This window comes from Trifolium pratense, linkage group LG4 (assembly GCF_020283565.1).
Source record: "Trifolium pratense cultivar HEN17-A07 linkage group LG4, ARS_RC_1.1, whole genome shotgun sequence".
Taxonomy (NCBI): domain Eukaryota; kingdom Viridiplantae; phylum Streptophyta; class Magnoliopsida; order Fabales; family Fabaceae; genus Trifolium; species Trifolium pratense.
Genome location: NC_060062.1, coordinates 18,758,177 through 18,776,485, shown reverse-complemented (window position 1 = coordinate 18,776,485; position 18,309 = coordinate 18,758,177). Strand labels below are relative to the sequence as shown.

Here is an 18,309-nt window from a genome sequence, read left to right as displayed (position 1 = left end):
CAAATGATCTATATGATGTAAACTTTCAATCCAACGGTGGATTTTATAAAATTTATATCGGTTAAAACGTTATTGAGAGGTGTAACATTTGGTGTCAAACTAGTTTGTGTCAACGGATCCTGTTTGTGTATGGATATTCAACCTGTTTTCAAATTCTACCCCCACTTACTTTATATGAAGACTAATTTAAAGTTGATTTGGTAACTCCACACCACCACATGCCTAACACTTTAATTTCCTTCCCCAAAAACCACTATATAAACCCCCTCCATAACTCCAACTTTTTATTTAGAAGCAGTTACTTAAGAATCAAGAATCAAATAACACAATATGGCCACCATTCATTTCCTGACCTTATTTGTTATAGTAACCTCTTCAATGCTTACAGTTACTATGGCAAACAAGGATTGGCCCTCTTTTGGTAATTTTAACTACACTGATTGGTGGTCTAGATTTGGCAACCATAATCATCAAATAAATAAGACAGAACAAGAACCTAAGAAAATCATTGTTGGTGGCTCTCAAAATTGGCACTTTGGTTATAACTACTCTGATTGGGCTATCAAGACCGGCCCTTTTTACCTCAATGATACTCTCGGTAAAGTTTTTATTAAAAACTCCATTTTATGAGTTTAATTTTAAGACACTATTGCACTTTTTAACTACAATGGTATTCAATTTTATTATCAAAGTAGTGTAGTTTTCAATAAAATCATAAAAATTATATTATTCTTCCCTGCAAGATACGACGACTTACTATGTTTTTAAATAATTTCACTGTTATAATTACCCGATAATATACAAAATTTAATGACATATATAATTTTTTTTCATTTATGTTAAAGTAGGTTATTAAATAAAAGGACTTTAAACAAAAGTCTACGATCCAATAGCCAATATGGACCGTGACCTAATAATTTTTATGTATCGAAATTGTAATGCAATTGCAGTATTTGATGTTGCATTGATTTCATTTGACTGTGATTCTTTACATTTTAAGATTTGTGATGCAACTCAACCGTGAACACGACTAATATTTAAAACTCGTTTATCCTATTTGATTCTGATTAGTATATATTTGTGATCGTGTAGTTTTCAAGTATGATGCGCCAAATGCAACAAGTTTCCCCCACAGCGTGTACATGTTTCAGACATGGAGGAGCTTCAAGAAGTGTGATATTAAGAGAGCTAAGAAGTTGGCAAATCACACACAAGGTGTTGGAGAGGGATTCAAGTTCGTGTTAAACAAATGGAAGCCATATTACTTTGCATGCGGTGAGAAAAATGGGTTACATTGCAACGTTGGACAAATGAAGTTCACCATTATACCAATGCTTCGCCCCTTATGGCCATCATGGCCTTGAAAAAATGTTTGCCATAGCTAGCTATTGGAGAATTTGAAGTGCATGCTGCAACTTCTGAATTTATAGTTTTCTCTATTAATATATGTTCCAAAAATTTAAAATAAAGAGTGTTTCTTATTCATGTACCGATCAAGATATGATTGTGGTGCATCCGAATAATAGTAGTTGTTTTGTGTTTCTTCAAAATATTTATTTTGTTTTCTGTCCATGCTATATATTGTTGTGAATTCGATAAAAATCACACCAATAATAATCTTGATGTGTGGAGCAAATACGATTAAGCAATCAAAATAAGCGAACGGCAATAATAATCACAAATAATGATAAACGGCGAGGAAAAAGAAAAGGACACAATAAATTGTTTACCCAGTTCAGTCAAAACCGACCTACTCTGGGGGAGAGAGCCACCCTCCGTTCCACTATCAATGAAAAGCTTGATTACAACGAGATTCAATACAAAAGAGTTGCAAGAATTAGACTTCAACCCTAATTCTACCCTTTTCCCAAATCTCTTCCCGTGACCAAGAGATTTCAATGATAAGTGATTACAAGATGAAAGAATCAACACCCAAAACCTAGAGATGAACCAAGAGTAACCCTCTTAACCCTAGCCGCCGTTTTTGGTGAAAGAAACCCTCGAAACTTCCTCTGAAAAAACAGAAAACGTGACCCTTTAAATACCCTGCAGTGATTTCCGCCCGAAACACAGCTTTTTCCGCCTGAGGCGGAAACTTCCGCCTGAAACACCAATATTTCCGCCTGGGGCGGCAAAACAGAGAGCCCTCCTTATTCTGCTTCAGTTTTCCGCCCGAAACACAGGTTTTTCCGCCCGGGGCGGAAAACAACAGACTAGTGTTGTTTTTTCACGTTTTCAAGGCAAATTTGCAACAATCTCCACCTTGCCTTTAAAACGATGGTGATGCCAACTTCCCATCAACCACCGTGCTGCTCTCTCCACTTGAACTACCATCCAAGACACCAGATCAAATCCAAGTCCCACTCGAATCTTGATCTTGACACCAACCTTCACTTGCTTCCAACAACCATTGCTAGACTCACAAGCTTCCCGGTTTGAACCTCCTTCCTTCATCCCTCGGAACGCCTTCCGCCCTCATGAAGTTCTTGCTTCCCACTACCATAGGATTTTAGGTAGCTTCACAAGTTTACACCATCCCCTCTTCGAACCCCGGAATGTTCCTTTCCGTACTCCCGAAGAAACGCTTGCTTCCGACTATCCATGGAATTTTAGAATAATCCTACAAGCCTCACCACCCTCTTCGAACCCCGGAATGCCTTCCGTCCTCTCGAAGATTTGCTTGCCTCCAACCAACCTTGGAATTTTAGGTGGTTCCACAAGCCGCAACCTCAAACTCTCCTCGTATCCAACTACCTCCAATAGTCCTACAAGTTACCAAGTTTGATCACCATTGCTTCCAATTGCCTCCCCGAAGATATTTCAAGTTTTGCACTTCTTCGGCCACAATCAAAACATAACCCACAAGGTCACCATAGCCATACCACTTTGGTGTACCGCCACCTCAAACCGAGATTCCTCCACCAAATCCTTAAACCGGTATATCCACTATGTCTTCCACCTTGTACAAAAATTCAACTACTCCGAAACACACTTCAAGTAATTGTTAGTCTCCAACACTTCCAATTTAGTTTCAACCACCTAGTAAACTTCATTTTACTAGAATTACTAAATCCATGTCACTGACAAATACCAACCCGAAGTTTCACAACTTATCCACACCATGAGAATCACAACTAGTAACAAAGCTTAAGAATAATACCTCGCATTGTGTGAAAGAAATTCAACCATACCTTGAACCTTATAAGCTTTCCCGTCGCCAAGATGAACAAACTCCACCTTCAACTAGCTCTAGGGCTTCAAAGTACTCCTTCCTCAAAACACATGTGATCGGAGCATCCAAAGTCCACGACTTAAGCTCCACCAATTCCCAACTTCACCACACTAGCATCTCCGCATTCTCACAATAGTAATGTTGTTGTTTCAAAACGTAGCCCCGAGTATTATTCCACCGCCTCTCCAGGCCGATGCTGAGTATTATTACCACCGCCTCTCCAGGCTGATCAGCAAGCTATGAGTGTCAACTGGTGACTATGAGTGCTCCCGCACTCTCATAGCCTTCCTCCTCATCAACGGCAACATGAGCTGACGAACTACCGCTGCCCCTTCTCTGAGGACAATCCTTCTTGAAGTGACCCGGTTCTTGACAATAGAAGCATCTGAACCTGCCACCATTATCACCTTTTGGCCTAGACTTGGACCCATATTTCTTCCCCTTTCCTCTACCGTCGTTCTCACTTCTATCCCTCGTCACATTCAGCCCTTCCGCACTATCATCAACCCTCAAGTCTCTCAACTTTGTCAACTCCTTGGTCCTCAAAGCTGATTGAACTTCATCCAAGGTGATAGTACCTTCTTTGCCATAAAGCAATGCATCCTTGAGATTTTCAAGTGACTTGGGTAAAGCACACAACAAATGAAAGGCCTTGTCCTCGTCTTCCAAATTCACGTCAATGTTCGCCAAGTCGTCAATGATCTTGTTGAACTCCGAAAGTTGCTCCACCACAGGCTTGTTCTCCACCATTCGAAAGAAAAATAACCGTTCTTTCAAACACTGCTTATGTGCCAAAGACTTCGTCATATACAACGCATCCAGCTTGGTCCACATAGCCGCCGCAGTTTTTTCTTTAGCTACTTCCCTCAACACATTATCCGCGAGGCACAAGATAATGACACTCAAAGCCTTATCATTCATCTCGCTCTTTTCTGCGTTCGAGAGAGTATTTGGCATATTCGATATGCCCAACAATGCTTCAACACACTTTTGTTGTGTTAATATTGCTCGTACCTTCACCTTCCACAAACCGAAGTCATTTTTACCGGTGAACTTCTCAATCTCCCACTTAGAACCCATGATACTTAATTCGTTTGATCCTTTGCCCCACGGTGGGCGCCAATTGTTGTGAATTCGATAAAAATCACACCAATAATAATCTTGATGTGTGGAGCAAATACGATTAAGCAATCAAAATAAGCGAACGGCAATAATAATCACAAATAATGATAAACGGCGAGGAAAAAGAAAAGGACACAATAAATTGTTTACCCAGTTCAGTCAAAACCGACCTACTCTGGGGGAGAGAGCCACCCTCCGTTCCACTATCAATGAAAAGCTTGATTACAACGAGATTCAATACAAAAGAGTTGCAAGAATTAGACTTCAACCCTAATTCTACCCTTTTCCCAAATCTCTTCCCGTGACCAAGAGATTTCAATGATAAGTGATTACAAGATGAAAGAATCAACACCCAAAACCTAGAGATGAACCAAGAGTAACCCTCTTAACCCTAGCCGCCGTTTTTGGTGAAAGAAACCCTCGAAACTTCCTCTGAAAAAACAGAAAACGTGACCCTTTAAATACCCTGCAGTGATTTCCGCCCGAAACACAGCTTTTTCCGCCTGAGGCGGAAACTTCCGCCTGAAACACCAATATTTCCGCCTGGGGCGGCAAAACAGAGAGCCCCCCTTATTCTGCTTCAGTTTTCCGCCCGAAACACAGGTTTTTCCGCCCGGGGCGGAAAACAACAGACTAGTGTTGTTTTTTCACGTTTTCAAGGCAAATTTGCAACATATATAATTTTTGCTATTTCCCTTCTCTTGTCACATTTTCTTGTAGTTAAGTAGCATAACTCGGATTTGAATTATTTACATTCAAAAATTCTATATTCACCTATATTCATTTACATTTAATACAAAAATACTAGGAGCAAGAGAGAATAAAGAGAGGTAGTATGATATGTGATAATGACAAAATTCACCCTTAACACCTCAAAGACACCCAGAGAAAGAAACATCTATCAAAGTTAACCCAGAGAAAGAGAGGTAGTATATGATATGTGTACCTTGCCAATTAGATTGTCCAATATGTGAGAATGAACATGAAAGTGATTGGCACTTCCTCTTTGACTGTCATGACAGCAGAAGAGCATGGCAAACAGCATGCTTAAAAGCTACCAATCTGCAAAGAACTCAGCAATTTAACACGCCGATAGAGTGCTAGTGCCTTATGGATATATGCAAAAACACAGATAAAGATACAGCAGGGAAGGCAACAATGGTAATCTGGGTTCTTTGGAATAATCAGAATAATTGGGTTTGGAACCACACAAAAGAAAGCGGACAGCAAGAAATCACAGTAGCAGACGCGAACAGCAGGCAACACAGTGGCAGAAACTGCAACAGCTTTGGCTTAAGTGCAACTTGTCATAAGGTCATAAGGACACACTCATAAAATTACTCATCTTTAAGCTTTGGCTTAATTTGAAAGTAACTTGTCATAATTTGAAAGTTCTTCATCTGTGACTGATCAGTTCTATTTACAAATTTGATGAACCCTGCCGCAATAATCTTTACCATTTTACCTCAGTAAGGAGTCATTGGACGAACCGAAAGTATTAACGTTACAACTTACAACAATTAGGCTAATTCTGAAACTTCGTCTTTGCTAAACATCCACTGTCCAGTTAATGTTATTTATTGCTTTCTTTCTTGTGATTTTCATAAGTGTGTAACTTTGGCATGGTATGCAGCTTTAGCCATAGCGGTTTTACTCTTCACCCTCTGACCTTGTGGAAGGCTGAAAGCTCGGAGGCTTCACTAATAGAAGCAAACCGAAGCTCCGATGGAGGAATAAAACAGTCTATGGAAAGGCCGGGAACGTTGAATGCCAGCTCCTCAATTGTCCATGCTTCTTCCATCCTGGTCTTAGTGTGGCTCATTGTTGTTTCCCCAAACCTGAAAAGTGTCACTACATTGACCCGAGTGAGCAATCATAATCCCTTTAACAGGTTTATAGTCGTCGAGAAATGAATTAATCGTGGTCTCCCAATAAACTACATCGCCTTCTGAATGCGAAGTGAACAAGAACTCCTGTTTTCTGACTAAAGTATCCGAACAAAACATGCCTTATGTTCTCTGCTGAACCTTCACTCCTGGCTTTTAATGTCGATGGATCTGCACAAAGCTTGAGGATGAAACAATCCTCTTCATTTATCTTCTCCTCTCCAATGCATCTTGCATTGATAAACATACTAGGAGTTGTTCTTGGATCAAGATCTTATACATAGAAACAAACAAGTCTAAATTATAATTCAACAAGATTCGCATATGTAAAGGTAGGAGAGAATGGAAGATTTCAAATCAACCTGAAGCGCGCACCGAAGAGGCCTCACAGGCTCTTTAGCAGTATGTGCACCAGCCAAGGTGTGTGCCTCCGCACAAGCTTCTCATTGCAACCAGCATCTTACGGTTACCAATAGCGAGTTCCGCATACCACATATCCGGATTCATCTGCCACAAAACAAATCAACCAGACTCTGCAACTTTGAAGGAAATTCTGGTTGCACGGGACTTTCTTAGCAGTCTCGAACTCGGATATTATCAACCTCACTTTTCCCTTTGCATAAGCATTGCCAATGGAATTTTGAAAGATTCAAACCACCGGATGCAGCAATGTACTGCTGCAGTATGTACTGAGCAGAAGAAGCTTCCTACAATAACACCCAATAATACCACAACATCAACATTACATTGCAATACTCTTACAAATGTAGAAAAAAGAGAAACCATGACTTATGGCCTGTTTAGATTGACTTTTTTTAGCTTATATACTGACATAAACAATTGTAAAACTGTTTGAGAGAAACAATTAAATATTCCAAGTCCTATATGAGATTCATTGATATATGAATATGAAACTTAGCTTAGCAACAAACCTTGATCTAATCCAAATCTTCAGATTGTAAGTAGCTGCCATACTCATGTAGTAAGCACTAAGCACCTGTATCATGAAAAACAAGACCAGTACCCTACAGGTTCAACACAAATTAGATAGTGAAACTCCGAACAAGTTTGCATTGTTGCCATCGTGTTCCAGTGTTGTTAATTGCAGATTGCAAAAATGAGTGGTTTGTTCAAATTCTGTTATGCTAATTTTTAAGCAAGGGTAGGCAAATGCTGTATGCCCGTATAAATTGACCAATTTCCAAATCTATTTGAAACTTAATTTGCTACATTTTGCAGAATTAGGAATTTTTAACTGATGCAATATTAAACAAAACAAAAACCAATTGCATAAAACTGATATATATCATGATCAATCATACAAACATGGCCTCATATTGAGGATGATACAACATTAATAATCATCAAAATAAAACCTAATTTACATCAAATTAGTAATAAACCCTAAACTTAAAGAAATGTAATAAATTCCTAGTAACTCTTAGCAATGTCCATCCAACGGTAGGTCTGAGAAATTATCCAATTGTAAAGAATTCAGTGGCATAGATGAGCCTCCATCGTTGAGGGTTGATGAATCAAATTGAAATAGTGAGTAAAGATGACGGTGTGGACCATAGGAGTGAGAATACTTTCGGTGACTTTGATGAATGGATTGATCCAAAGGATGAATCGATCAAAGTAGTTAGCAATAACTGAGTCTGAGGCATGTATAAAAGATCAACTCTGTTTCCATAGTCATTCATTGGTTTTGTTAGTCAAAATAAGGACCAAAATCTTCGAATGGATACCATCCTTGTTCATATAGTGATGATGAATCATCTAGCATCATGTTGGTCTTGTTAGTCAAAATATTGGAAACTTCAAAATCATCAAACACCATCGGAATCGGATGTTGTTGTTGTGCATGAAAGTTGTTATCAGATTTTTTATCATGTTCTGCCATTGACTCAACAACTTGAATGCTTTCACGAGGAACATTTAAATTTTCCCTTCCACTTGTTGGCTTTGCCTTTTTACTTGAACAATTGAAACGACGAAGTCGAAATTTTTGCAAGTGGCTAGCAACCTGCGAGGTTTCCAAACCCCGAACATCCATCAACTCAATAATTTGTTTTGGTGTTGCCTTGTCAATGCCAAGATGATTCACAGCTCCTATAAATTTTTCTTCAAGTTCTGGTGATGACCTCCATGATACTCGGTTCATCTTTTTTTCACTTTCTTCATCTCTCTTCTTTCGTTTTTGTCCGGTTTTTACCACCTCCGAGTCTCTTTGAATTTGATCATGTGAAATTCTTGTAACATGTAGCCACATGCTTTTGATATCATTCGGGTCCAAAGGTTTTAGCCAATAATCACAAGCCCCATTCATCCTTTCACTTGTTGTGTTATCAACACCCATTATAATAACCGGAATTTTGATTTCTTGTGTAACACGTTCCAAAAAGTCATATGTATCCATATCCGGCATTTGAGCATCAATTAATATCAAATCAAAAAAAGGACCCTTTGTTTGTCTCAAAAGATTCAGGGCAAAAGAAGCCAAAGTGGATGTCATAACATGATAGTTGTATTGAATACACATATTCGCGATGGCATGAAGTCGAGTGATGTCATGATCAATCACAATGACTCTTAAACTCTCTTGTAATTGGTAATGAACTAGGTCATCAATCTCAGTGGAAAGAGCCATTGCAAAAAGAAACCTTTCAATTCCGAGGGGCAAGAAGGAATTAGTGGAGAACTCGCAAGAAATCAAGAATGAATAAGGGAGGGAGGAATTATTGTACCGTAAGTTAATTATCCGAAACAGAGCCGTTTGCGAAGGATGACGGGCGGAACGGCAGCAACCTTGGCAATGAAAGGTGGAGAACTCGCAAGAAATCAAGAATGAATTATCCCAAACAGAGCCGTTTGCGACGGAGGAACGGCGGTAACCTTGGCGATGAAGAATACTGAGGGAGGGGCAAGAAGAGAACACAGAAACAAGAGATAATTTTGAGGGGAATTAGAATTCTGGGCAACCTTGATTTAAGGCGAGAGAACAGTATCCCTTCGTTCGTCAGTAACCCTTCTTGCAACAGAGAGATATCAGATAAATTCTTCAGAAAGAAGCGATAAATTCTGAGGGGAATTAGTGAAGAACAGGGCAAGAACAGAACTTGCAAGAAATCAAGAATTGTATCGCAAGAATTTAAGAGAGAGTGAGAAGAATTTACTGAGAGCGAAGAATTTGAGAGTGAAGAATTGAAAGAATGAGTGAGCGCGAAGAATTGAAAGAATGAGTGAGAGCGAAGAATGAGTGAGAGTGAAGAATTTAATGAATGAGTACTGTGTTATATATAGGATGTGATTTTAGGGTTTAGTAATAACGGTAATATATAATACTTCGTGAACAAGTAATATTTTATTATTTTTCTGCATTTATTCTTTTTATTTTATTTTATCTTACTAACTAATTAACTATCTATCTATCCATTATTATTATTATTATTATTATTATAGAAATTGAGGGGAAAAGATGGGTATCCAAATCTTATATTCTTTTATTACTTTATTAATCTAGATAATTATTTTAAATTTTATTTTTATTCCTTATTATTTTTTTAGCAAGTTTTTGTCCTAAAATATTTATTGTTACGAGTTTTTTGGTCCTTGCAAAAAATTATTTTTTTTAACGATGGATTAATTAGATATGAATTTTTAAGTTTTTTTGGCTAAAAAATTCATAAATAATTCATCATAAATTAAAAAGTTCTAAATATCTATCCATTATTATTCCTTATATTTTAATAATTTGATTGATGAAAACTGAACATTTTTCAAAATCAAATTTTAAACTCCAATTTTTATCGGAAGGTTCATGTAAGTATTGTATAAATAATTTACGATGATTTTTAATCTCATGAAATATTTAAGGTATTTTGAATAGTGAGATTATTAACTTTTTTTTGGCTAAATTGCAATTTTGGCCCCCACAATTCACAATTGTTCGATTTTGGGCCCCAAGGTTTCAATTATGCGATTTTAACCCCCTAAGTTTGATAATTGTGAGATTTTGGCCCCTAAGTTTCAATTGTGCGGTTTTGGCTCCCCAAGTTTAGCCCATTTTACATTTGCTAGCCCCCCGTTGACTTTTTTGACTAAAAATTACTTATGTGACATTTAAAAAAAATTAAAAAAAAAGTTTTAATTTTTAAAACATATAATCATTATTTTTCTTAAAAAAAAAACAGTTTATAAAATTTTAAAAATAAAATATTTTTTTATAAAAAATTAAAATTTAAAATTTTATAAATGTATTAATTTTTTTAATAATAGGTTGAATGATTATTTTTTTAAAAAAAAAAGTTTATAAAGTTTTAAAAATAATTTAAAATAATTGTTTTTTTATGAACTAATTTTTTAATTCATTTTTAAAACTTTGTAAACTGTTTTTTTAAAAAACAACAATTATTCAATCTTTTATTCAAAAAAATTAATACATTTTTTCAATTTTAAAACTAATTTTATTTTTTTAATATTTAAATGTCACATGTGCAATTTTTAGTTAAAAAAATCAACAGGGGGCTAGCAAATTTAAAAGAAGAGTGGTACATAATCGCAACTCTCAATATTAGACACACAAAACTTCGCGATTCAAATGTTCCTTCTTCGCGATTCTATTGAGAAGAACTCTCAATCCATGAATAACAAACTTCGATGGATGGGGCTGAACACTTCCGGAGCTTCTTATAAGCGTTACAGTGTCTTTCATCACCTTGATCCAGAACCAGCAACTCTTGCAGCAAATTATATGCTGATTTAACAGAAAAACCAGCTGCTATATCATACTTCTAGACCCATTTATCAACTGATCAGAGGCTCGCAGACACACCAGCTAGCATCTCTTCTAATTCCATCAGTTCAGCCTCCTCCCAGGCAAATAATCTTCTCTGCTAACAATGATTTCATCATTCACCCTCGCGACATAAAAATTCTGACACTAAAGCATTTTTGTTAACCGTACGTAACAGGAAACAACCTATTAAATCTCTCTTTCAAAGTACAACTACCAAGCCATCTATGCGACCAAAACACCCTACTTTCACCATTACCAATCCTTCAATGCATGGCGTCTTCAAACCACTGAAAGCATAAGGGGTTTCCTCTGTCAACCTCCTACAATATCTCTCCACATATTGAGTCATGTCTACCACACAACGCTAATGATTCTAAGCACCTCCACGTCCACTTCGCGCAAAGTGCTAAATTGAACAACTCCGAATTCTTCACTCCTAGACCATCTTCTTAATTGCATCTATCCCACTCCACAGAAAATTCCTTTGGATGCTTATCAAAGCTTTAATGACCTTTCTAGGGGCCTTATAAAACGAGAAAAAATAAAAGGGGAACACTAGCCAATATAGAATTAATAAGAACCACTCTTCCACCTAATGAAAGGGATTTATTCTTCCTATCAAATGTTATATATGACATTCTAAAAGATCCATACATTGCACAGGTCGGCGTCTAGTTTTGCCGGATATCTATGATAAAACTTCACCAAAGATAATAGAAATACAAAATATAAAGAATTCAGTTAGGGAAATGAGAGTTTTTTTTCCTTAAAAAGTCCTTCAAAATCCTCTCTCAATTTAATTTCAAACAGGGCTTGGTCTTTCTTGATGTCCAGATTCCCTCCCCTTTTTTCACTTTGTTTGTATCAAAAAAGTTGCTTTATATAAGCAGCACTTGAAATAAATCCAACATAAATCACATTTCTTAACGAAAATAGTAAATAAGATCAAGAAATCTAATACAACAATATAAATAGTGACAGTTGCTAACACAAGGCTATACTTGTTAAGTTTCAGATGGAGCTAACACCCTGAGGAAATATAATGACAAACTGAAACAATAAATCCTTTTCACAATCCAAATATCAAACTGAAACAATGTTACCTTGTGTACAAGCAATCTTCGCTGAGCTACCATTGGGGTAATTCGCATTCGTTGCAGCAGGTCAGCTGACTAATAGTTATATGCCTACAAGAAAACAAATGATTTTAGTAAAACTCCTCTATGGTCTGAGAAACAAGTAACATATGGAAGAATTTATGTGCCAACTTTATGCATTAACTATGAAAAGGAGACAAATACGAGTATTTCAATCAAAACACAAGCATAAAACTGTTTTACATAAAATTATTTAAAAACTGTTTTACATAAAATCATTAACTATGAAAACTGTTTTACATAGGAAAACCATTTAAAAAACATAGAACAAATGTTGTCGATATGGATGACAGAATCTAGTAAAATTTGCCATATAAAACAACTAGCACCGATGTGGCAACTTCCTTCTTTAAAATTACGATGTTAAGTTGAAGAAACAACTTCCTTCTTTTTCTTACTTGATGATGGATGTTGTTCATGATGTGCACGACGACGCTTTAAACCATAGTCAACCGGAGTCAGGGTCATTATTCTGTAAACCCATCAAACATAAAAATAATAAACTAAAAGTAGTCATACCATCCAAACCTATATCTACTAAAGCTCAAACATTCAAAACCCCAAATTAAGTTAAATAATAAATTCCATTAAATGAAAAACACTAAGTACTAAAGATACCTTCAGTTGAGTTACCAACAACTTGAATTTCAATTTTGCTGTTCTTTAGGTTTTGTGCAGAGAATGAATGATATGCATTGCATGCATAGGTGAGAAAATTCCATTATCACCCCCTCTGGTCAAAATAGTCAGCAGTCTTGAACAGCACCTCATGAACATGATTACTTACGCCAATAAGCAAGCCGACCCATTTTCAATCGGCTCAGCTGGTGCTGTAAAGCCAGATCTCGTTCCAGCTATATTCTTAACTTTCAATTCCTTGAATAATATCAACATGTTGATGATTTTCACCTTTGAATTTATCAGTAGTAATAATCTCAGCTGTTGGGTTTTAAAAAGGATGTTTATTCTGATTCCGTTGATTTCCCATTCTTCTTTCTTCTCACAGTGTATCTGTTGGTTTTAAAAGGTAAACTCAAAATAGCGGGATTTTCAGATCTGTAACAAAATGATTTCAATTTCAAAATTTACCGCTCAACTCAAAACACAGATAGGAATTTATTAAATTTGGAAAGAAAAAAAAAATTTGGTACATACACATATTACTTTTTTTTACATAATATATTACATTTATTGGAAAAAGAAAGTGGGTGCAAAAAATAGTAATGTATTGATGTATTAAAATTAGGATATAACAGAAAGATAAGGTGCAACACTTTCTTAATTTTGTGTTATTATTCTAACCGAACACTTAAAAATGTAGGGAGTAGTTTCTAACATAAGTTAAAATGTGATTATATAAAACAAATAAGCATTTTTTAAAAATGCTAATGCATAGTAATTAAATTGAATTACTATATTGGTAATGTATTTTTGTTTCAAGTTTTTTGAGATACGAAATCATTTATTATATAAAACAAATAAGCATTTTTGTATCTATGCAAGCTCTCATTGCAATAAATATTGGGTCAGTTTTTAAGGAAATTTTCGAATGAAAAATTCGTTTGAATTGCTTATCTTAAAATGTAATTCTAAGTATTTCATCATTTTGTTATAATTTTTTTTATACTAAAATTTTGAAAAAATCTTTAAAAAAAAAACTATTTTAAATAGCTTTTCATAAAAACCATTTTTGAAATATGTCATTTTAAGAAAAATATGTGATTTTTACTATGTAAAATATCTAACAATAAATATTTAAGTTAGTGAATGTCAAAATCTCATTTTTAACTTATGTCAAATGAGTTTGTATGCCGAGGCACTGATAAGATCAAGGCGGGACAATTTGTTATGTTGATTTGGGTATTATGGAACAATCGGAATAATATTGTGTGGAATCAAGCGTGGAACCCGGCTAGCAACTAGGCCTTAAAGCCGTGCACTTATGGCATGAATGGGAAACAATGCAAGTTGTGCGTGACAGCAGTAACAGTACAGAATAGCAGCAGAGCACACAGTGGCAGAATCTTGAATTCGGGGTGGTACAAGTGCAATGTAGACACAACCTTTCATAGCGAGGTTGGGAAAACTAGTGCCGAATGGTCCATTAGAGACTATTTGGGCCGATTTGTTCTTGCTGGAAGCTCTTGGATTCAAGGTAGATGTGCTGTCATAGAAGGAGAAGCAGTAGCTGTGCTAGAGGCTATCGAGGAATTGAGTCAAATAGGCTTTAGAAATGTCATTTTTGAAACCGACTCAAAAATTGTAGATGATGCAGTTCATAGCATACATGACGATGTGTCTGAATTTAGTTTTATTATTAGAAACATCAAATGTATTTTATCTTTACATTCGGACTTTGAGGTAAAGTCTACAAACGAACATGGTTGCTCAGGCTATTGCAAGGGTGGCCATTTCATGACTTAGTCGCTATTTCCATAAGTTTATACCTCCTTGTATTGCAAGCTTATTATATAATGAAATAATATAAGTTTTTTACTGTAAAAAAAAATCAATAAAAGAAAAATTTGTCTTGAAAATACATATTCAATATTTATCAATGTAATAAATACACAATTTTCTCTTCCAAACTTTCCTTTTATAGTTTCTAAAAACGATAGACAACAATTTGTAAAAAAAAAAGACAACAAGGAGGCACAAAATGGGCATTACAAAAATTTGTTCATAATGCAGGTTCAGTGAGTGTAGATAAAAAAAAGTGTGAATTAGTAATTAATTAGTGAAGAATAATTTTGTTTAAGGTCAAACTTCAAAGATTAACAACTCACAAAATTGAAACTGTCTTCTTTGCTGGGAATTGTAGTTTATGGGCCATAGAAGCATACAGATATGATATGGGTATGCTTTAGCATATATCACTATGTCATGCTATATTAGTTCAGCACTATGGCAATGGCATATATGACGACCAAACAAGAACCATGGCATTGTAATATCGAAATGTACAATTCATTATACAACAGAAGCTATCAATTATCAATATCAGGAGTCCATTACCAGCAGAAAGGGTTGAACAAAACTCTCTGCAACAGAAAGTTAATAACCGACATAAACAGCAGCATTAACAATGTAGCAATCCTCATTCTTGTCACCCATCTCTTCCACAAGCACCCCACTTGAGCATATCAAACCACCGTCCACAACTTCAACATTCAAAATTTTTCCACTGCAATGTTGGATAGGAGGAAGAAAGAAAGTTAAATAACATATTATAAAGAATAGACGCGGAAGATGTTATTGTATTGCGACCTTAACTTTGGAAGGTGAAAACACCATTGATAAAATATGATATCATATGGATAGCCGCATAATCACATATAGAGAAATTAAAACTTTTGGAAAGGAAAAAAACAGCATTAGTTTATACTGATGCAAGTACTCACTAGGGAAATACAGACTTGACTTTCTCAATATCAAGAGATTGTTGGAGAGAATGAGGGACCCCTAGCTTGATCTGCAATTTCATCTGACCAAAACTGACACCAGGAATGGAACCTAAACCAAATTCATCTGATTAGAAATTTAGAACTGAAGATACAATTTTGAACATCAATTGTCAAAATAGATGTTCTAGAAACAATTATCAACTGTGAATTATAAAAGTTTCCACTTGGATTCCAAATAAGTGGCAATTTCATTCATATATCGACCATTTGAGCGTATGATATTTTCCAGAACTACATATTATCTTGAACTAGTGAGGTAGGGATCAAGTAAAACTTATTACCTCATTATTAATTACTCTCTATAGAAATGGTTTTTACCAATAACAACCAGAAACCAAGGTATGGATTACAGTTAGAAATCCGTTAAATAAAAATGCAAGACAAACATGGTTTAAATTCAGCATGTGTATGGCAATAGTTAAACTACAAATTAATGGACAACATTCATATTTTTATTGGTAATATTTAAGTGCCAGACATAGGCACGCGTCAAACTTTGAAATCATGATTACTTTCTCCCTTATGTAGTTCTCGTGTTTGTAACAAAATCTCCATTCTCTATCTTGAATATTTTGCAATTCACAAACACAATACCAAGTAATTGAAATGGCAAAGTAAACCGGAACAAGCACATGGAGCGGAAAATTAAAACATCAAAATTAGTTTTGAATTTGTTCTTATCAACACTTAATCAGGAATAGGAGGAAAAAGAGACATCTTTGCGCAGAAGTCATCAAATTTGTATCTTTCTAAACTTTAATTTGATATATATGATATGTAAATGATAATAGCATATGCTTAGATCTAGCATTTCATTCCTTGATTCCCCAGGAACTTGAAAAGATAGTTCATAGAAGATTAGGGATTCATTCACTCCATCGTATCTCACCTAACAAAAAACCACAGGCAGATAAAAGTACATCTTTAACTCGCAGGTACTAGGGAAAATAAATAGCCGCACAGATAATTGCACACACGTAACTTGCTGGAAAAAAATAATCAGGAAACAGATCAAACCTAGCGACATAAGCTATGATGTAAATAAATGCTTCTGTTGGCTTATTTATGTTGGGAATTTGACATTCCACATAAATGAAAGGAGTGAAGATGACCCGACTATTATGTGTCGCAATTTACAAGTTGCAACTCCAATAAAACATCAGATATTCACGATACTTGAACATCTGTTAAAAAATAGTGCGAAGCTATTTAGTATGGAAGTTTTAATCATGAAAGACTCATGCATAGTGAATTAACCAATGACCTAGTGTCTTTGCCAGAAATGACGGAGGGTATAGTGAATAATATAGTTGCACGTTTCCATAACTGCCTTTGTGACAGAGTCGTAAAGCAATTTTCATGACATCCAACATCATTCTAAAAATAAAAAGTAATAGGAAATGGACTTCATTTGCATCGAGGTCAAGTTCCTATCGCTCATCCTATCGATATACAACCTTAACTTTGATTTGCTTCACTACACAATTGATCGTATCATATAGATAGATAGATATTTTTTTCAACATAGGTCGTTGAAAGGATCTCGAAGACCCGCCAAAGTAGAAAGTCATTCAAAACTTGATTGAAGAACCAACGTTTACCAAGAAGCTATAGAGTCGATTACAAAAAGTACTTGTTTCAAAAGCTCGTTGGAATTGATCCGCTAGGGGATTTATATTATACTCAAAGGATACTGCTTAATGACGAAGGAAATTCTCCAGAATCTTTCACTAAATAGATTCCTATTTGAAGCACTGACACAAAAACGGACACCGGACGCGACCCTGACACGTTGATACCAGTAAAAATTTGAAAAAATGAATTAATCGAAGGTAATCACATGTGTCAGTGTCGGACACACCTTCCATCAGAGTGCATAACCACATGGATAAGCTCATAGTAACCCACCAATTTGCATCAAGGTGAAGTTCCTATCATTCATGCAAAACTTAATTTTGTTTTTTCTTATTTCTAATTCCACCTATCTATCACAAACAAAATCCTACAATTGCATTGCATCTTATTTTAACAAACAAAACCAATGCAGAAAGAACCCTCATCATATAAAAGTATTACCTCTGCGAAAAGCGGGAATTGAATTAGAAGAAATAGCATCCCTGCACGCTCTCATTGCAGCAGAAGTTATATCCTGCCCGTGTTGATCGTAACCAACACCCATTTCAACAAACAAGAGATTATTCATTGAATCGGTGGATCCTTCAACTTCTGCCATCGACGCTGTTGTAGCTTGGATTTGAATGGATTGAGACTTTGATGATGATCGGTGATTTGAGAGAGAAAGAGGTTTGCGGGAAAAAGTGGTTCTGGCGCAAGGAGTAGTGATGAGAGAAGTGTGTTTGGTAAAAAATGGAATTTGAAGATTTAGAACAAGTGAACTAAATTCAGTCATTTTTTCTACAAAGTCTCTTTCATTGTTTCTTCTCTTCACAAAACCTCATAAATAAGGACTTTTAATTATTTATTTTTTGACACAATTATTTTAAGATATTGCTAACATGTCTTCGAAGGGCTCATATTCAAAAAATTTAAAATAAAAAAATTTCTTAAAATTAGTAAAATTAATTTATAAAAATTTGAAAACGTGCATGACAAAAAAAATTAAAAAAGTAAATTAGATGCATGAATTACA

At 35.5% G+C, this 18,309-nt stretch overlaps 3 protein-coding genes and 1 pseudogene across 3 annotated transcripts; 1 reads left to right on the top strand and 3 right to left on the bottom strand.

Annotated features, from left to right (window-relative positions):
• Nucleotides 1–307: 307 nt before the first annotated feature.
• LOC123924223 lies at nt 308–1,486 on the top strand. The gene is made up of 2 exons (XM_045977046.1): nt 308–598; nt 1,093–1,486. The coding sequence occupies exons 1-2, from the start codon at nt 331–333 to the stop codon at nt 1,362–1,364; spliced, it is 540 nt and encodes a 179-aa protein (XP_045833002.1). The 5' UTR covers nt 308–330; the 3' UTR covers nt 1,365–1,486.
• Nucleotides 1,487–5,241: 3,755 nt separating this feature from the next.
• Nucleotides 5,242–6,735, bottom strand: LOC123922222 (annotated as a pseudogene).
• Nucleotides 6,736–7,951: 1,216 nt separating this feature from the next.
• On the bottom strand, nt 7,952–8,890 carry LOC123922221 (two-component response regulator ARR14-like). Its single transcript, XM_045974962.1, has one exon. The coding sequence runs from the start codon at nt 8,888–8,890 to the stop codon at nt 7,952–7,954; it is 939 nt and encodes a 312-aa protein (XP_045830918.1).
• Nucleotides 8,891–15,041: 6,151 nt separating this feature from the next.
• LOC123924222 lies at nt 15,042–18,104 on the bottom strand. The gene is made up of 4 exons (XM_045977045.1): nt 17,736–18,104; nt 15,597–15,708; nt 15,248–15,379; nt 15,042–15,204 (listed from the first exon to the last, which is right to left on the bottom strand). The coding sequence occupies exons 1-3, from the start codon at nt 18,067–18,069 to the stop codon at nt 15,250–15,252; spliced, it is 576 nt and encodes a 191-aa protein (XP_045833001.1). The 5' UTR covers nt 18,070–18,104; the 3' UTR covers nt 15,042–15,204; nt 15,248–15,249.
• Between the last annotated feature and the right edge of the window lie 205 nt (nt 18,105–18,309).

Bases quoted from the DNA above. Each gene is read 5' to 3' on its own strand.
- LOC123924223 (XM_045977046.1), top strand. From the start codon at position 331: ATGGCCACCATTCATTTCCTGACCTTATTTGTTATAGTAACCTCTTCA. The intron at 599-1,092 runs GTAAAGTTTTTA...GTGATCGTGTAG, and splicing joins TTACCTCAATGATACTCTCG to TTTTCAAGTATGATGCGCCA.
- LOC123922221 (XM_045974962.1), bottom strand. From the start codon at position 8,890: ATGGCTCTTTCCACTGAGATTGATGACCTAGTTCATTACCAATTACAA.
- LOC123924222 (XM_045977045.1), bottom strand. From the start codon at position 18,069: ATGACTGAATTTAGTTCACTTGTTCTAAATCTTCAAATTCCATTTTTT. The intron at 15,709-17,735 runs GTAATACTTTTA...AATTTGGTTTAG, and splicing joins AATTCCCGCTTTTCGCAGAG to GTTCCATTCCTGGTGTCAGT. The intron at 15,380-15,596 runs GTGAGTACTTGC...CCAACATTGCAG, and splicing joins GTCAAGTCTGTATTTCCCTA to TGGAAAAATTTTGAATGTTG.